The sequence below is a fragment of the Dysidea avara genome, chromosome 7, assembly GCF_963678975.1.
Source record: "Dysidea avara chromosome 7, odDysAvar1.4, whole genome shotgun sequence".
Taxonomy (NCBI): Eukaryota; Metazoa; Porifera; class Demospongiae; order Dictyoceratida; family Dysideidae; genus Dysidea; species Dysidea avara.
The window spans coordinates 11,872,870-11,893,033 of NC_089278.1; the positions used below are offsets into that span (position 1 = coordinate 11,872,870).

A 20,164-nucleotide genomic window follows, 5' to 3' on the forward strand; every position below is an offset into this window, starting at 1 on the left:
CTCTATATAGCTTGCAATTGGTACATACAACATACACTAATAAGGTGAAGATGTTTATATATCTGAGCTACGTGCACATACTAGCTATATCAGTTATGTATTCAAGATTCAAGCAGTGAGGTAGTCACTTGTTGCAGTTCACTACACAGGTTACTGGCTGATGGCCTATCCTCAGGCTTGACACGCAGGCATTGTTCTACCAAATCGGAAAGTGCATGATCTTTTCCAATTAGTTGAACAGCTTCTAATACCCTTTGCTTTTCTGCATCTTCATTAATGGGTTTATTACGATGACTTGGTTCTTTGTGAGTCACCAACTGAACAACGGTCACCCCAAAAGAGAATACATCAAGTGGTGGGGATATCTGTGGTGCATCTGTAATAGCCTCAAGTGGTAGGTAATTGTGTAACGATGGTGAAACAGATCTGCTATTGATAGCAACCTCACCAAAGCCAACATTTGATAGTTTGGCACTGAAGAATGCTGTGAGGTGAATGTTGGCTGGAATAATAGCACAATGGACTATGGGAAGTGACTGCTGGTGCAAGTAGCATAGAGCTTTAGCTACATCACTAGCTATGGTAAGTTTTGAACCGACTGGTAACTCTGAAGTGCTTCTTCTGTTTAGCACAGCATCAAGTGTCATTGGTAACTGTTCAGTGATTGACAACAATGCATCCTTTTCAGTATCTTTGACAAAACCTAACAGTTGTAACAAATTGGGGTGTCTTAGTTTCACCAGCTTCTTGTACTTCTCAAACAAAACCGCATCAGGGTACAAATCCTTTTTGTACCTTGTGATCAGACAGTCAGTCTCCATCCATTTTGACTGGTACGATAAGCCAAATGTGCCATTGGCGATGACAGTACTGAAATCTGTATTGACATCACCCCAGGAAATCAAAAAATCTTTCAGCACAAGAGGCAACAAAACAATTTCTTTCTTGTAGTTATCCACAGCTGGTAGGTCACAAGTGTTTTCATCACTGTCAGTAGAGTCTTCTTTGCTTAACTCCTTCAGTAAAGGTCTTTCAAGTTGTACAGTAACCACTTTAGTTAGTCCAGAAGAAGAACTATTGCTGGAGAATGAAATAATGCTGTGTCTTTTTTTGGTGTTATCTTTATTTGAAATCTCTTCTATTACTGCACTATTCCAACTTCCAGTAGGCAGAGAGGTGCTACGTCTTCTTTGCAAAGTTGGTTGTTTTTGAAATGATTCTTGTTTCTCAACAGGATTAACACTTTCGTCAAGTAGGCTATCCTGAGATCCACTGGCTACAGGATTAAATGTTGTTGTTGCTTCATCTAACTGTGTGGAAGCAATAGCTGGGATGCTCATAGCCCGTCTCATTGAATCACCTCGTGGTCTTTTAGGACTTTGAAAATGTCTGGCACTTTTTGGAGTAAGTTGAGGAGACCCTTGATGTCTGTGTTCAAGATCTACAGAATAGTAATAATACACAATTGATCTATCACTTCAGTTCATAGCAATGGACAAGGCCAAAACACTAATATTATGAAGAAATTTGTGGACATTTGCTTTACTTTGTTCATGGCAAAAATGCCAGCTGAAGCACAGGCATGTCCAATACATTTCTATTGAGAACGATTGTGTACCTTGTATAGTAACTTTCAGGGTGTGATATGTGTAGAGTAATTCTCTGCGAACACAATACTGCAAAATAGTCTAAACCAATGTGGCGTAGCAAATTCCCCCTTTGTATTGGGCATTCATGTATAAACCGTAACACATGACAGATACTTCAGATTCCATTGGTAAGAGCAGTGAATGACATAGCTATAGCAGAAGGAGTCAGTGAAAATTTAAGCGAGCCATTTTTGAGGTTGCATGAAAATCACTTTCTTATTTTATGGAGAATTGAATGGCGAATATTTGGAAGGGAACTCTAATTAAAATCTTACCTCTTGACACCTATTAACCCTCACTACATTAGTGTAACACTGAAACAAAAATGTTGTGATTAGCTCTGCAGGTTAATTTGTGATATTTACAGTTTTTCTGTAACTAAGGACAATAACTGTCCAAAAAATTTTAGCAAACTTTTTTAGCATATTCACAAAAAAATTATAAACAAGGCGCTTAAAATTGGTGTGGTAAGAAACCCTATACTACAGTAGAATAATATCACATTTTCATTCTTTTCCACCAGACCTGGTACAATTCGTGGCTATGTGGTAATCACCAATGGATGGGTAATAGCATACTAGAAGTACAACCTCGTAGCTGGTCTACTTTTTGATATTGCAATAGAACGTCCCATCTGTTCACCCACGCATATCACGATATAGTGGGTACTGTGGTGAATATTTCAAAAAGCAGACCAGCTACTCCATTGTGCTTCTAGTATGTCATTATCCATTAATAGACTGTTGCCATACTGCCAAAAATTAGTTTTCTCACTACCTCTGGTGTCAAACTATGGGCCAAAATGAAACAATTCTTCTGTATGTCTTCTCACCATCACAAATGCACTGAACAGCCACTTAATGGCAATTTGGTAGTCGCCTATCAATGGAGAATAAAGTGAAAAAATGACCATGGAGCCCACCAAGTCCCTACACAAGATGAAATTGTTCCACTGCTGCATCAGGAAGTAGACTAGCTACGAGTTTATGCTTCTGGTATGTTGTTGCCCATTCATATGTGGTTACCACATAGTCATGAAATAGCTGCTCCTGTACAAGGTCTGGTAGAAAGAACGAAGACGCATTATTTTCTATTGCACCATTGGGGCTTTATCCACACGTCTCAAATAGACGTCGCACGTGTCTTAAATAAACACCAAATTTGTGACATCACATGAATACGCTCTATATGAACCTCAAGAGACACATATATAACAAATGGTAATTAATAGTATAAGGCCAATATTACCACGGACATGGAATATAATGTGGCCCTTCACACTTAGCTTCACATAGATAATGGGACAACAGCCACTGACACAAACTTGTGAAAATACTGTATTGCTTACTTGCCATTGGAAGTAAACTGACTTTGGAAATTGAACCAGACAGCTCCACGAAAGCATTAAAGACACCGAGATTTCTCCTCAAAGCTGGAATATTAACTGGTTTACCAGTGTAACGTTTATACTTTCCATTGACATAACAGCAGATCCGACCATCGTCCTCTCTAACCCTAATACTCACAATATCCCCCACACTCAACTTTGTGTAGTCAAATTTGATGGCTCGTGATTCTCCAAAGTTTGTCACAGTAGAATCTGAAGCAATCCAGTAATCAGCCACAGACAACAGGTCATCTCCATTACTGCACACTGCCTTAGGTAGTTTTGTTGTAAAACCAATTTTCTAGCGGACACAGAAATACATTGTTAGAATTTACACCTTAACCATAGATTTATAAACCCCAGATATAAATCTATGCCTTAACAATGTCAAAATGCATGCAATTTGCACAAATTCAGTCTGACTCACCATGCTTCCTCCGGTCTGTCTGCTCTTTTCCTCCACTCTTATTTCGATTTTGACTCCCTTTGGTACCTCTTGTTCCACGTATGCAATCGTGTCAACGGCGGTGGATTTATTTAACCTCGAGGCAACAACCCCGCCCTTGCTGAGTGCCACGTTTGTCCCGTGCAGCTTTTCATCGAAAGTGATCCGCGTCCCTTTGTTTCCCATTGTCTAGCTCAGAGAAGCTTGTATGTCCCAAAACAACTCCACGTACGTGGCAAAAGTAACGCTCACTACGGTGTTAAATACCGCAACTGGTGAATCCAGCCGTGTATTTATATTTCCGGAGGAAATGTGTCACATGATATCACGCGTAGAAAGGGACAATACATTGAATACAGTTGAACAATATATAGATACAAGAGTTTAATCAGCTATTAAACAAACACACACACACATACATAATTTATACTTAAAAATTGTGTCACTTCCTCCCCGATGCATTCGATAGTCCAGCTGTCAAACGAGCTTTCTCTATCGTTGCTTTGACTATAAACTGTCTTCTTGATAGCTCTCGGATATTCTGTAAACGGAGGTACAAAAACAATTTAAAATGTGCCACAGTGATTTTCCACATTTGTAATAATGACAATGAAGTCGTTTACTAGATTTAGTGCCTTGGCTTTTTATTGTTTCATCCACTGTTGTTTACTACTTTAGCAAAATGCACATGTTGTGAATGTATATTTCCTGTTTCACATAAGACACTTGCCTTGTTTAGTGTTTGCATTTATGTGTTGACTACATGTGAAGTATGATTCCTACTACCATAATTGGTCTATTTTAAATGTTATGTGGTTGTTACCATGGTAATTAACAATGGGAACTCCTGTCAATACCTGGTGTGGTGTCTCTGACTAAACAATTTACGACCATTTACAATCATATGCTATGCAATTAGTACATTTCCATACTAAAAGTGATGACAAATATGGCAATAATGCTTAGTCATCATACATACAAGATTAGCTAGAGTGATGATATATTATGCAACTACTGCGTACATGTATACAACACCAGAGCAACTAGTTGTTGTTACTTAGGCGTCGCCAAAAAGAGTTTGATGTCTTACTTGATGTCTTACTTTAAACAAAGACCTCACCCCAGAAAATAAACATCAGCTTACCAAAACAATATGTACTGCTACAACCAACACTCGTGCGTTTGTAGGTAAACATGCTTCTGTACAGTTATGCAATAGCACAACGAGTAACAGCAATGTACTTTAAACATTAAATCAATCTATTTGCCCACACTCCACAAACATTGCCTTTAAGGTCCCCTTTGTTCCAGAATTATCATTTATCATCACTTACGTATGGCAAACTGAAGCCAGCATGCAGAGGAAACACAAGTGAGCAGGAAACTAAATGCAACTTGTATGAATTAAGTAGCAATTGATCAATTTCAATAAGCTCCATATTTAAGATAATGCAGAGACAATTAGAGCATAGTATATGGATTACTTTCAGAAACACTTCCAATGTGATGGCCTCTCTCCTAAGTGCCTCCCCCAAAAAGTACATAGCATCATCGATAGCATTCTCCTCAGCATACAAGTTGAGTATCCTGGAAAGTAGCATGAAAATAACAACATAAACACTAGTCATGCCATAAACAATACTAAACATACATATGGACACATACGCACGCACACACACTCAACTGGTTAAACACCACATTTGTCCCCTGCACACTATCGTCAACATCAAATTCTTCTGGTTCTTGTTTCAACTGCTCTACTACAGATGCCAACTCAGCACTCTTCATTTGTAGTTCCTCAATAGCCTTATCAGCCTCAACCTGTATATAAGTACATAATTATCTGTACCTTTTTAAGAACCAATCCTTAATATCCATTTTATACAAATGTAGTGCATAATACAATATGCTACTTATTGAAAATCCACATAATATACATCTACTGTACAAATAACTTGACAAACAAAGAGTATTATGCAACAAGATCAGATAGTTGTATATGTGAGAACAGACCATGGCATTGATCAGAATGTATTAAATATCTATATGGATATGGTATCAATGCCTTTTTCTTTAATAGAGACCTAAGCTGCTTAACGGCTATAGTTTCTGTAAGTGTAACAATCATGTATAAGTTTACCCATAGCAACATTAAATCAAACCAATGGTCCATACATGGATCTCATTGTAAGTGATGAACTATACTATATCCCAGCACAGTGAAGATATAGCATCCCCAGTGACATATTATATGCACATATGATAATGTATCATAATGATTAACAGTGTCAGCTAAAATCCTATTTACTAATCAAAGATTGGTCTTTTCAGAAACTTACTCCTCATACCCAAAATATGCACACTATCACATACTAGTGTGTGGCATAGCTGCGGCTACTAATTTTAGGGTCATGTACTGTCGTATAAGAAATATAGTCACACACAATGTACAGCCAAACATAGTGACTGATATTGGTACTGACATTAGGCAAGTCTTAAATGTGACTGGATCTGTGAAAACACTGTACAATGTACTACTGTTTTCAAAATGTTTCTATTTTAAGATAAAGCCTTTACACCAGAACCATTTGGAGTTGCAGTACTGAAGGTAATAAAAACAAAAAAAGTTGATCTGTACAAAAATTATACTAGTAGGGATCATAAAAGGCCTGAAAATTACTTGATTTGCAAAATTAATTCTCTAATTTTAGCCATGTTTAAAAATTGCTGTTGACCAAATAGGAGCTAAATTTGCACATCAGGTGATGATCTCCCTTATTTCAGCAGTAATCATTCCTACTCTTTCTTGTAGACTGGTGATACACACCATTAGGCCATAAACTAAAAATGTGCCCCACCAGGATAGTTACTTAATATTTCAAATGTAGGAGGCACAGTGTGAAAATTTGTGTTTGATAGCCAACACACGAAGCCATTGAAGCACATACCCTACAGGTCACAACCTTAGCACTAGAAAAGAAAACAATAAAGGCTATAGACAGGTTGCAACAACTAAGGTGTGGTGTGGTAAAAATTGCTATGGCTTCAGATTTCCAGGGAAAAGTGAGGGCAAAACCATCAAGAGTTCTGTTGCAAAAACCTTCCCTAAGCAGAATTAGGCAAAAGTATGTTATGTACTTTTACCATTTACCTACTAACTCACTTTGTAGTAATAATAATCTAACTTTCAGTATGATGCCTTTATTTATTTATTTATAATGTACAGGACTCAGAATTAAGTACAGTGTACGTGTACAGATACAATTTATTAAATCTATAGATGATTTTCTAAAAGTGTTTGCAATAGCATTTTAAAAATTTTCCTAGGATCTAACACATACATTTTTTTTGCCCCCAAAAATAGTTTCTTATTGTGCGCATGTGATTTTCTGGGGCCTAAGTAATGTTGTCAAACTGTGGAAAGTCAAGCCTGCATATGGAGCTACAATTGCACCAGTCATTAAATCGAAAAAAAAAAGTCTCAATGCTACAGCATATTCAGGCATACAACGGAAAACAATACTACTCTCCATTGTGAATTCAGTGGATACAATTTCTCAAAAACAAAATTATGCAAATAAGTCAGGTTTTTGCTCATTGGGTCACATATATGGTGATAGCATAATACATGTGGTAGTAACAGGGGTGGAGGGTGGCTTAACTATAAGACTATAAAGTGTAAAAAAAGATGAACAAAGCTGGAAGCCTCCATAGACCTTCCTTGCACTCAAATCAATACAAGACTTGCCACCCCTCCGTGGCTTCCACAGCATCATTCCAACCATGGCCACTGACACCAAACCTCTGCTGTCTGAGAGAAAATCTGCTGCAGAAATTAGGCTGAAGAAAAGACAGAGTAATCTATTAGGCCAGCAATCCACTTGTCATGTGCGTGGAAACCACTCAAATCCAATCACATATTCAGAATACCCACTGTAAATGACAACCTTTTTGTCCTGGATTTGTGACAGCATTCCAGTAAGATCTGCATTTCTCTGACGCAACTTCTCCTGTGTATTTAGTAGTGAGTCCATTTCTTTCTGCAGTAATAAAACAAATATAGTGGAGTACACGAAGGATTAGTGAGCATGCCATGTAGCTACTTATCCACACCTGAGCATCCCCTAGAACTTGAGATAACTGCTGTTTCACTTTATGTTCTACCTCAGTAGTAAGTGATTCTCTCTTTATAGACTCATCTTGTCTTTCTGTGGGAGCATTATTTGTATATAACTATTTTACCAGGAGCACAAGCCTATATGAACACAAGGTGCACTATTAACCCTTTTATATGTGGCAAATTTACAAATAATATACGTATAGCACATTTCTCTGTTTGGTGGACTGGACTGGAAAAAAAATTCAACCTCAAATGTTACTACAGTACACTTTTGTTAAAATCATTTGCTTTGCTGACACTACAAACTTACACAAACAGTTACAATCAAAAGATAAGCCATTGGTATACACTGCATAGTATGCCAGCTTTTTTAACCCTTCCAGATCACATACACCTGGAGCCCATTAGCACTGAAGGCTTGTGGTGCTTATGTATGTGCATGGGCTCCTGTATACATACACATTTTGCAGGGTGTACATCCCAAGTGAGCATGCAATATGTTGATTCAATTAACTCATATTGATATTAGCTAACATGTACATAGGTAATACCTTTTTCAACATTACTGGCAACAGTGGAGACAGCTGCAGTAGTGGCAGCAGTAGCCACAGCAGGAGTAAAGGTACTGGGAGGTTGAGAAGGGTAAGGAGTAGGAAACCGAGTAGAACTTGATCCTGTAGGGTATGCAGCAGTATTAGCTGGTGGCATCGGATAAGGTGTAGGATATTGTCCCTGAGGTGGATATGATGATGGAGCTATGGAGGGTACAGTATACACTATGGTACTATAACCATGACTGAAGTACACTTACTGGCAGTAGGCATTGCGTAGGACCCTGGTTGGTTGGACGTGGGATAAGGAGCTGCATTTGGTTGAGAAGTGGGATAACCCCCATATGGTGGTTGTTGTGCCTGATAACCACCAGCTACTGGATATGGTGGACGTGGCTGCTGAGGATATGCAGTGGTTGGCTGATTCCACTGTGGGCGTGGCTGATGAGCTGCAGTACCTCCTGGTGGTGTAGAGAAGACAGGACATTGTTCACCAAATGTAACAATGAGTATTTGCACCAGATCAGATAAGTGTGATTTATCCTGTAATAAGCACATATCACTGGATTCATAAGATTCTCAATTTTGTGACCTATAATATCAACAAAGCAAATGTAATGACCAACCTGTTTCCACTCATTCAAATATGGCAAATAGACCATCCCTTTAGTGTCCATATATCGTGATGGACTAAGTGACATTCCAGCAGTTGGAGTAACATAGCAGTAAGGTGGATAATATGGATGGTCCTTCCTCATGTATATGCATATCGGGATATTGTAACTATTGCCTAAACAAGATATTTGTATAGTTCTCCCAAATAACATGAGTCATGGTAAAGTACGCCAAATAACGTAAAATTTTGTGCAGACAAAATTTCCTCATCAAATGTCTCTTAAACATAACTTAAAACAGGGAAGTAGGACATTCATCAATTTTTCAATAGTGGAGCATTCATCAGAATTGATATACAGCAATGAATATTCATTTCTTACAGGTGTATAGCATCTAAACCCTTGTACAGGAGTATACTTTCATCAACTAACATATATATAAAAAACATATTGTTTATGTATAGCTCTATGATATAAGAACATTATCTCAGTAGTGATGTGTGATATTGAGGTTCTAATTTTGTAATATAAAAATATCAGTCAGATATTGATATTACAAATGCAATCACTTATTAACTATGTGGATGGTATACAAACTTGTAACTACTGTAGAACTATGTATAGATTAGGGAACAAGTATAAAACTTATACTTTAGCTTATATATATATATGCATTGCACTACACTAACTAAGAGTTCATAATATTCTAGTGACAATATTATGAATTCTTGCATTCCTTTATAACGATTGAACCATACTGATAATCACCACAAACTACTGATCTTTAAATAAATACTTTACCTCCATGGCATTGTATGACACCACACCCTCAAACCACGTATTTAAATTAGAAATTAACTGAGGGTGTGCACGCCTTTGTAGGGTGTTTCTATTATAATAATACATGACCGGATCTGCAAAAATCTGACACAATCACTCTTTATCCGAAATCCTGTTTATTAAATATTTATAATCCACTTAGCCAAGAGCATACTCTGGCAAAGTTTCAACTTCAAATGCCAATAACTTTGTAAGTTATGCTACAAAGTAGCAACATTAGAAGATCGATTTGTACAGCAAGTATAGGGAAAATAAATTACAGGCGCTTACTAAAACTTATGAGCAAAATGACACATGGCATTGAAATGTGCACCATCGTGTTCGGCATGGATAGGGGAATTGATTACTGGGTATATATCACCTTTCTTCACTACATACAAAATCAGCAAAGAAAGATCAATTGTGTACTACCATTGTGATGTGACATAAACAAACGCCCATAACTTGCATATCCTTGGGTCTACTACAACGAAATAAAAGCTTTTTGATCTCCTCTTGAGTAAGTGAATAAGATGATATCCAGGTTTTTGTTGTTAGCCCCTTTCTTCACTGAGACCAAAGCATTTTAAAAATTTATGGAATTTTTTAAATGTTTTATAATGTAAATTTAAGCTTACATGATTGCATCGGGCTTAACCAGTCACATATTTTAAAATCCATTTATAAATACTTTAATCTATCATTCTAAGTAGTAGTGAAGTACTACTACAAAGAATATTTTCAGCAAGTTTTACGGCCCCTTAAACCAGAGATTCATGAAATTATAGGGTAGAAGTCATTCCTTTGCCTTATGCTATAACTCAAACCTTACACCAGCTGTACTGAAAGCTGACTAGCACTGGCACTAATCGAAGTGATTGTCACCACCACTGGCCATAATACTTTTTTGGACCAACAAAACTCAGAGTGTTTGGAAACCATACCTCACAAGGCAAGCCAAGGATAAGTGAGCATGATTCTATGGTGATATTTTTTTGGTCAGAAAAAGCCAAAACCTTCCACTATACACTATTACTCTACCATATGATAGTATGCACAGCCTGTACACCAGTACTTATTAGACGGTCTCAAATTGCATAATGGTAAGTTTCAAAGTACATCTGAGGTTTAGGCGAGTGAAAATAAAAAGAATCCAACATAACATGAGCATCATACATACACCAATTGTAGATTCCTTGTTTCCTGTCACCCGCCCGCATGGTAATTTTAAAGCCGCACGCAAATTTATAATTGCATTTGAAAGTCACATGACCTAAATATTACTACTGGCAGCGGAGTGACAGAGAGTTGTGTGGTCATGTTATTGGAATAAGACTAGTACTGTCATGGTGTATTATTGGATAGATGGACTCTGATGTGAGCTTCAGATGTTATATTATTTAGTGTATGGCTCCAAATACCAGCAGTGGATCTCTTCAAGTAGCCTTGGTGAAATTTAAGATACGTTAATGAACACAAGTCCCATTCTCTATTAATGTGTGTGAAACATTCGAAAAATTTGCACTGTTGAAGATGATGGTACAGAGTCAGGCTAGTGCTATAATAGCATGTGTCACCACGAGCATGACAAATGCCTTTCTGGCTGTGCAGGAAACACAGGGGTCTGCAATAATTCGAATCTAACCTTCTAGAGGTTTGAATCTTGTTGAATTCGAGTAAAATCTTTCAAATCACAACTAACATTGAATCTAGCTCTCCTGAATCTGGCAGTTAATGGGCTCCCTTTAATATTACATAATAGGTTTTAACAATAAATAATAGCCGCCCACCTGCATGATATTTTTTTTGTCTGACTAGGACGGGAACAAGGAATTTACATTTTTTAGCCTTATAATAGCACTGCCTGTATATACATACCTCTAATTGCCACTGGTATTGTACCAAATAAACTCAACAGTCGATCTCTCTGGACATAATTCGGTGGAAAAGCTACATACACAAGCATCCATAGTGTGTATTCTAAATATTTCGAGCACATACCAAATTCCTTTACTTCTGGTTTTAGTTCTTTAAAATTTTTGGAACAAGCAGACACATCTCTTGCAGTTAGGTCGATGTACCGATACTACACACAATAAAGATAAAAAGTACCAATAGTGAATACTTCTAGTCCCGTGCAAGATTTAATTTACAGGGCGAACCAACATACTCACCCCGCTAGGCATGATTCTCTTGACATGGTTTATGTCCATCGTTTCTTGCTAAACGGAAGAACTCAAACACCACTATATCTACACTACCGCCCAGACACTCCCGCGAACACACAACTCATCCGTTGAAATACAATTACATCATAGAGGAAGTCACGTGAATTAAAGCTGAATCATGTCGCATACAGCAGCAGCAACAGAAGATCCTGGCGAAGAAGAACATGTCGATGTTGGTGATAAAGACTCTGTCCAATTCGCAAAGAAACATGTAAAGCCTTGTTTGTGTGGATGTACACCGTTTAACTTGTATGCTAATGATTTAGTACATTCTGTCGCCTTACATAGGTACTGTACTCGGTTCCGCACGTGTATTTGCACATTCCGAATGAATTATCAGCTACTAAATTTGAACTCGAAGTAGAGGGTGTGGCTGAACTAGCGAAAAAAGGAGATGAGTTCTTTCTATCATGGAATCCAACTGACCTCAGCCACAATGATGTGTCTTGTCTGTATGCTTCAGAGACTGATGCTTGGACTGTAGTGGACGATGGTGAGTATGTACTTGTTTGTGTGAGAGCATTGCATACGTGTGACAACATTTAAATATACTCTTGAGTGTTAAGTTACATTCAGAATTATCATTTCAAAATGTCTGCAGTATGGTGGGTATGTTTGTCCTTGTACTGGAGTAGATCATGAAGCAAATTATAAATGTGTTACAATATTGTTTTAGTTATACAGATGGAAGAATCAGCAGAGATTATTGAAGATAGACCTCATTATGATGTCACCAACCTTGATGCTCCAGATCCCATTCTCCACACCACATCCTCCTCCAAGTCACAGTCCACATCAGCTACTGCTACAACCATAGGGAAACAGTCATTCAGTCAACCAACACCATCGCATAAACTAAAATATGAACCTTTTCTGCTTCCCCTAATAGAGCTTCATTCTATCCGAGAGCATAGGCCTAGTGGACAAGGACATCCACACCTTTCATTTTATCTTAAAGATGGAAAGACACTTCCAATGTTACATTTCCATGATGGTGGCATTACTGGCTTATTTAAAGCATTGAGTCCTCGTTATGTTTATTTGCTGAGATCAATTAAAGATCCAACATTAATCACTGTTGAGGAGTTCTCTAAATATAATACTTCTACCAGCAAGTCTCATACTGGTGTACTAGCTAGTTTGGCAGAGTTTCCTGGCCATGAGTTGAAGGTAAGTGTACAGTTGCACATGCGTGTTTTGTATGACTCCATAATATGGTTGCTTATGTGTGTATGTAGTGATGGAAGGAGTATATATTACATTAATGCTGCCAAGGAATGCTTCTTTAGGGCTGAAATAGATTATCTGCTGTATTCTTAATATTACTCTAATAGAACATTCATTACCTTGGATGAAAATACTGTAGATGTGCTATATACTGGTGTGCGTGTTACATCCTATGTGTGGCCTGGTTGTGTGTTTATACGTGACATATGATGCTTACTCTTACAGCATGATGTCAAGAATGTTGTTGTGGGTGCTGGCTCAAAAGTTGCTGGGTTTTTTCGCAAGACATTGTTCAACGATAAACAACTGATTAGTAAGTCACTGTCATACTGTTATGTAACAAGCTTCCAAAATATGATTACACAAATTTACTAAAATATTTGCCATAAGGATTTCTTGCTGTGTAGCTAACAATTATACATCCATTTAGTTTCATAGTATCCATATAACCATATAGTCTTGCATGATTGAAGTTTGCAATCTCCAGGCACACCTCGACCAACTGTTACTTTGGAAACACCTGAGGAAGGAGAGGAGGCCGGTGGTGATTATTCTACCACATCCACTGCTACTACTGCTACCACATCAGAATATTCTGTATTTGGGGACTACACTATGATCCCAGCTGTTGAGGTAATAATGATAAGGTTATCATTAGTTTTATGTTCACTTGCTGTAGAAATTGCCTCCTCGTCCATCTAAGATATCACGTCAGGATCCTGTGTCACGTGAGGAATGGGAGTCATTTCGTGATCAACATGGACGCATCTCTGATTCCAATAGAGAACAATTCCTAGGAAGAGTATTTTATGGAGTAAGAGTAGAGTCTGTGTTGTACACACACACATGCACACGCACATGCACACTCATGCACACGCACACACACACAGAGTTAACTTGTGTTGTTTATACCTGTATGTCTGTTCACTATTTATGTAAACCTACTAGTGCTGTTGCCAAGATGTTAAATTATTCAATCATTTTCCCTGCTTTTTTTGTTTGTTTGTTTGTTTGTTTGTTCTTGGATTATGTTCATGTTTGTGTTTTAGGGCCTTAGTCCTGATATTAGAAATGAGACATGGAAGTACCTGCTTGACTACATGCCATATGACAAGACCGACAGTGAACGTATGATGCTGAGGAGAGAGAAAGAGTGAGTGTACATGTGTCTATGTTGTCTGTACTGATATAGTACCATATGCCATTGTTGTCATTATTGGTACCAGTACTGTTGTATGTATTGGGTAACAGTTAAATCTATAAGCACCAAAATGACTTGGTGACACAATGTTTTGCCCCAAGTAAGGCATGGGTGAACTCCTATAACTATAAACCATACAATATAATTCATATATCAAAATACTCGCTATAGTCCAAGCAATTTGATTATCAAGTTGTTGTTACACAATGGCAACCACCTTCAAAATGCGAAAATTGGCCTGGGAGAAACCACACATAAAATTTCACATCTTATCAGTCCTGTACTGTTACATATACATCGCTAACCTGTTGACAGTTGAAATGATTATCTCCAAGTCTGGTTTTCAGGTGTTTTAGCAAATGCACATATACACATGAGGCCACTTATTTGAGCCATGCAAAAGTAGCTACTTTAACCTATATAATCTGTCTCCTTGCTGTTTATCTTCATTAGTAGTGCCAATATCACTTCGAAAAATCCTCTACCATCTTCTTATTGACTATCAAAAAGTGTGTATTGATTTCATCTTTCCCACTATCGTGCACAAGGTCCCTGTTCCCATTTACTTAAGGGTGTGACATTACAGGATAAGTGTAGGGGCTACTGAAACATTTGGCAAAAGCTACAGAGCACTTGTAAAGTGATGTTACAGGCGTTTATAATCGATTCCGCCATGTGGCCGTGAATTTTTTAAAAGAGAGTGCTGACCTTGCTGGGAACTTGCATGTAAATTGTAGATTTTTTAGTTCAAGGTTATTATGTTCAGCTTTTCCTTATCCATACCCTTTGCTTCGACTCACATTATCACTTTCAATGGGCAAACGTTGCTTGTGTGATCATTGCAAAATCACATGATAACATTTTTATCATGGCACCTAAATATACTCATGAATTAGAATTAAATTTTAAACACTGACATTCATCTTGTTTCATTTTATATGAGCGTATTTGGAGCATAATGAAACACAACTGAGCATAATTGGAACATATGAGGGAAATTTTGGAGTATTGTTCAAAATAGGCAATTTCAAAAGCATAGTAGGCTCAGGCCTTTTATTGTATACTCTTGAGAGTATAAATTCTGTAACAAATACTGTATGCGATTTCTTATGCATAGTACCATTTATTGAAACTGAATTCAAAAGAATTAAAATTAATCTAGCTGTGTCACTGCAGTATCTAAATAGAACTTGTGTTCCACTATAATAGAGATTTGTGTATCATAGGGAGGAGTACTTAATAATGAAGAAACAATGGAAATCATTTTCTGCTTTACAAATTAAAAGGTTTCGTCTGTTTAGGGAACACACACAGTTAATAAGTAAGTTGCACATTACTGTAAGTGATGTAAGGTTAAAATTTGGCAAACTAGTAGAATTCATCATACCTTTATGTAATCGAACTTGGCTATGTTAGTATTGTAAATTTACCAAAGTTTTATCTGACAGGCTGATAAGACTTGCTATTTCCATGTTACAGTCTGTAGCATACTGTGTATTGTGTGTGTGTGTGTGCATAATGATACATACAAGTTCTGTGTTGTTTACAGATAAGGATGTGTATCGTACTGATCGTGAGGTGGACATGTACAAGAAATCAGATTCTTTCTCATTAGTACAGTTGGAGGATATCCTGACCACATATGTGATCTACAATGTTGACTTGGGTAATAATATTATCATCATGCATGACTCGGTGTTGCAAATTACAATTATCATGCAGTATGCAGGGGCATGTTTCCTGGGTTTCCAGAAAACCCCCTTTGAAATTTGTGCAGCAAGAACACCAAACCATCATAGTTTGGCTGTACAAATAGTACAGAAAAATGGGAATAAAGGAAAACTATGCAGTGCATGTAATAGGGAAGTTGGTTTTAGGGAGAACAAGAGTATCAATTTAATTATACAAGGTTAATAAAGATCGGGATGCTCTAATAGAGCAGTCAAAAGTACTCTAATAGAACATTCATAATGGATTGCAGATATAATGTAAATACAAAACTAGAGTTTTTAATTGGAGAATTTGGATATAGCTATTTGGATCACTGCAATACTCCTGGCCAGCCATAAACAATAATATTGATTATTTGATTAGCATATATTGAAGATAGCATGTGTTAATAGTTTGTATTATCTGTAGAGCATGAGCTAGTAAATTTTGAAACATTTGATGTTCAAAATCTGTCATCAAATCTGGAACCAATGGATACTTCATTTTTTCAGACGATAATTGACAGCTGGGGTGTGTGGTGCCATTTCTTTCTTTTGATGCTAGGTTCACCTGTCATAATAACTTTATTTTACAAAAAAAAAGTTAACAAACAAGTACACAAAAAAGTGGAGTTTTCAACTAGAGTAGGGACCATAGCCATCGATAAAAGGTACTGAAACAAGTTGGAGTAGTGCATGATATTAAATCACAGCAAACAATAAGAAGTGTTATTTCCCTACTGTCATAGATACTATACTAATAACACGGGATTGGAAGCTCCGTTTCACATGCCAGCATTCCTCATTGTACTGGAAGCAATTAGTTTGACAGTTGTGTCATGTCATTTGTTAGGTTGCTATCTCGATTGCTATGCTCTACTATCACAGGACGGGATTTGGCACTTGTTCCATGAGCTGCAAGTTCCTCCGTATAAAACCAAGAACTGTAATTGCTACACTAAGCCACTCTTGAATCACTTAGCTTTGCCGTTTCAGCAATTGTCTGGATGACACTTAGAAATACCCAAATCAGGTACAGAAACTATGTGACTTCTCGCTTGGTTAGCACCTAAAAAAAAGCGTTACGCGTGGCACAAGCCATTTAGAATTGTCTCTAGTTGTCACTGTATGTCTTCAAAGACTTGGCAACAGTACGGTTTCGTGGTGTCGCCCAATTTACATTGTTCTACAAGGTAATTTGAGCTGAATTGCATAGAAATACTCACTCATATATCATCCTATACACTTATCTTGGTTCTTCACTACCCTTAGCGAAGTTGGTATCTAAATAACCAGATTTTTTAGTCCTTCACCAACTGAAAGGCAAGTCCGCGAAACTACAAGGAGTGCTTATTTGGAATATACACGTTATATTGAGTCCGCAAATGGAGCTTCCAATCCCGATAGTATCTATGCTACTGTGCATTTCTATTATGATATCTTGAGCACAGTAACTTCTTATTGTTTTACTGTGATTTAATATCGTTTACAATTTCAGCTTGTTTCAGTGCTTTTTATCAATGTGCTATGGTCCTAATCTAGTTGAAAATTCCAATTTTTTGTGTACTTGTTATAACTACCTTCAAACTTGACTGTTGCATACATAATACTGTTCTCTATTAGGGTATGTACAGGGAATGAGTGACATGCTGGCTCCCATACTGTATGTGATGGATAATGAGGTGGATGCTTTCTGGTGTTTTGCTGGTCTCATGGAACAAATGGTTAGTTAGCCATTTTTAATTGCTGGATGAGGTACATGAACTGACTATATTGTCAAGTTTATGAATACATTTTATTTTATATTTGTAACATGGGAACAAGTGATTTTCCTGCCCAGAGGCTGAGGGCTGAGGGCATACATATAGGCAAATCACGAGTGCCCATGTTACAGCTAATATGTAACACTTCTGTGTAGGCTGATAGCCTTAATGCCAATACGAGTGTAACCACTGGATTCAGATTATATGCATGCCTGAAAGATTCGATTATGTTTGGGCAACAAGTAATGTTGTAGCTACCATTGTTACAATAAACGGCCGAGTCCTACGGATATCACAGAAAAAACAAGTAGGGCAAATATTGGGGAATTTACAAGTGTTTTAATGCTTTTGCGTTGTTTAAAGACTAATCCCAATGTACACTAAAGACCTAAAGAGGTAAACTTCATTATAGAGTGGTTAACTCGTGTCGTCCGTAATGTGGGCTTGTCCGCATTCAAAAACGTGCTGAAACGCTTTACAAGACTAGCTCTCACCAGTACCATTTCCCAACCTATAGAACGGCAAGATACTGAAACACCTTCATTTGAGTGCTTCTTGTGCCAACACTTTAATTTATGGTAATCATCACATGAGCATTAATTTATTCCCACAATCAATTTCGGTCTGAGCTTGTATAAAACAAACAGAGGGCGGTCCACTACCTCATCCACATCAAGCCATGCTTGCTTTGATGAAAGTAGCTTGCTATTTTTGAAGTGCAACCACTTTACTGGGATACATTTCAATGTACACCAGTGTACATTTAGATGTCTCCCTATAAAGAGGTATACATGACAAATGTATCCTCTGGAATTCCTTTGATCTGAGTTGTCAAAGTGTTGCATATAACTGTTTAGCTGATACCCTACATTAAGTGAGTACTAGCTGTGTTTGAAATGAATCTGGCTATAACATTAATGTAAAGTGCAAGCATAAGTATGTGTCAATGTTACGATAGATGCAATATTTTGAGCTAACCCAAGAACACACTAAGGCAAGAATTAAGAAGTTACGTACCCTGGTGATGATCGTGTGTCCTGTACTCTATGACTTCCTTGGTAAGTAGTTACTATCACTGTGACCATTAGTGTTAGTACCTGAGTGTTTGATTAATGGTTTAATCTGTAAGATATCAAGATTTGTGATGTTTTCTCATCTTCTAGTCAAGCACAATGCTGACAACTTGTACTTCTGTTTCCGTTGGTTACTGGTATCTTTTAAGCGGGAGTTTAACTACGATGGTGTGATGAAGATTTGGGAGGTTAGTTATATACTCCTGATCTCAGCTAAACTATACGTCTTATCAAGGTCATCTGGACTAACCGGTTGTCAACTGACTATGCATTGTTCGTAGCACTGGCCATATTAGACAGGGAGGCTAAGACAATATGTCATCCTGATAATGATTTTAGTGATATATTGAAGGTATTAATTATTACTGCAGCAAATCTACTCTACATAATTATGTGTACTTGTACAACTGTAATGTTTAAACAATAATAGCTAGAAGGCATGATATATATAGTACTGTATATTGGAGATGTACTCTTTTATAATCAAAATTTGTAGCATATCAATGGATTAGCCTACACCATGGATATCGGTGAACTACTGGAACTAGCTGAGTGCTACGTTATACAGTTATCACAGCATAAGAGTCTGCCTGCAGAAATTAGGAACGTCATTAGAGATCCTTTGCCAGGAAGACAGGTAATACCATGGCAACATGATCTAACAACTAGAAGTGTCCTGTTGTCAGAGGCTTCCGAAGATTATAGCTAATGTGATGACTGTTAGTTTTATAGCATATATTATATTATATAAAAACATGTTTATTGAATTTATGTATTGTATACACATGATATTCTTGATATTGTGTGTGTGTGTTGTATACTTCAGATCTGTACATCTATAAGTATCTGTTATCCTTTTTTATTTGTATAGTGCATGATATAAGTAGCTGATGTAATACTCCATGTATGTGTGGCGTTATGTACCTTGTATTTCTACTGTTAATCACCACTGTGTGATTATCATGGCTACTATGATTATGCATAGGGTATACAACACTGGTACATTATTCTTCAAGCACAAAATTTATAGCAATAATAAAGCAGCTAAGCAACAATTTTTGCAAAAAAAAACCGTTCACTATATAGCACTAAAATTTCTGTGAAAATTGAGTAAGGTATACTGAGACAGGGTCAAATTTGAAAACATTAATTCTAGCAGGTCTGGAAGCCATATAAGTATATTAAAATTGTCTTGGTTACTAAGCATGAATACAGAAAATCTTTCAAAATGTGGTAAAATAAAGGTGCCAAGTAAAAGTACAGGCACACCCTAATAGAAATAATATGTTGTGCATCTATGGCTTCATGTAATGATCCTCATTTGCTTCTGAACATTACAACCTAATGGCCTGGATGGATCTTTGTTTCCCTTGTATTG

The 20,164-nt window shown here is 37.2% G+C and overlaps 3 protein-coding genes across 3 annotated transcripts; 1 reads left to right on the top strand and 2 right to left on the bottom strand.

The window, feature by feature from the left end:
• Positions 1 to 21: 21 nt before the first annotated feature.
• On the bottom strand, positions 22 to 3,744 carry LOC136261330 (uncharacterized). The gene is made up of 3 exons (XM_066055320.1): positions 3,464 to 3,744; positions 2,998 to 3,337; positions 22 to 1,441 (listed from the first exon to the last, which is right to left on the bottom strand). The coding sequence occupies exons 1-3, from the start codon at positions 3,665 to 3,667 to the stop codon at positions 102 to 104; spliced, it is 1,884 nt and encodes a 627-aa protein (XP_065911392.1). The 5' UTR covers positions 3,668 to 3,744; the 3' UTR covers positions 22 to 101.
• Positions 3,745 to 3,850: 106 nt separating this feature from the next.
• LOC136261331 (tumor susceptibility gene 101 protein-like) lies at positions 3,851 to 11,919 on the bottom strand. The gene is made up of 11 exons (XM_066055321.1): positions 11,760 to 11,919; positions 11,587 to 11,671; positions 11,464 to 11,535; positions 8,779 to 8,942; positions 8,413 to 8,695; positions 8,153 to 8,356; positions 7,595 to 7,689; positions 7,429 to 7,521; positions 5,166 to 5,302; positions 4,966 to 5,068; positions 3,851 to 4,022 (listed from the first exon to the last, which is right to left on the bottom strand). The coding sequence occupies exons 1-11, from the start codon at positions 11,796 to 11,798 to the stop codon at positions 3,924 to 3,926; spliced, it is 1,374 nt and encodes a 457-aa protein (XP_065911393.1). The 5' UTR covers positions 11,799 to 11,919; the 3' UTR covers positions 3,851 to 3,923.
• Positions 11,868 to 19,638, top strand: LOC136261329 (TBC1 domain family member 15-like). Its single transcript, XM_066055318.1, has 14 exons — positions 11,868 to 12,024; positions 12,102 to 12,306; positions 12,490 to 12,983; positions 13,266 to 13,353; positions 13,528 to 13,673; positions 13,720 to 13,854; positions 14,090 to 14,193; positions 15,468 to 15,562; positions 15,791 to 15,907; positions 17,574 to 17,674; positions 18,672 to 18,771; positions 18,877 to 18,974; positions 19,022 to 19,138; positions 19,283 to 19,638. Exons 1-14 carry the CDS (start codon positions 11,932 to 11,934, stop codon positions 19,493 to 19,495), a joined length of 2,106 nt encoding a protein of 701 aa, XP_065911390.1. The 5' UTR covers positions 11,868 to 11,931; the 3' UTR covers positions 19,496 to 19,638.
• Positions 19,639 to 20,164: the final 526 nt, after the last annotated feature.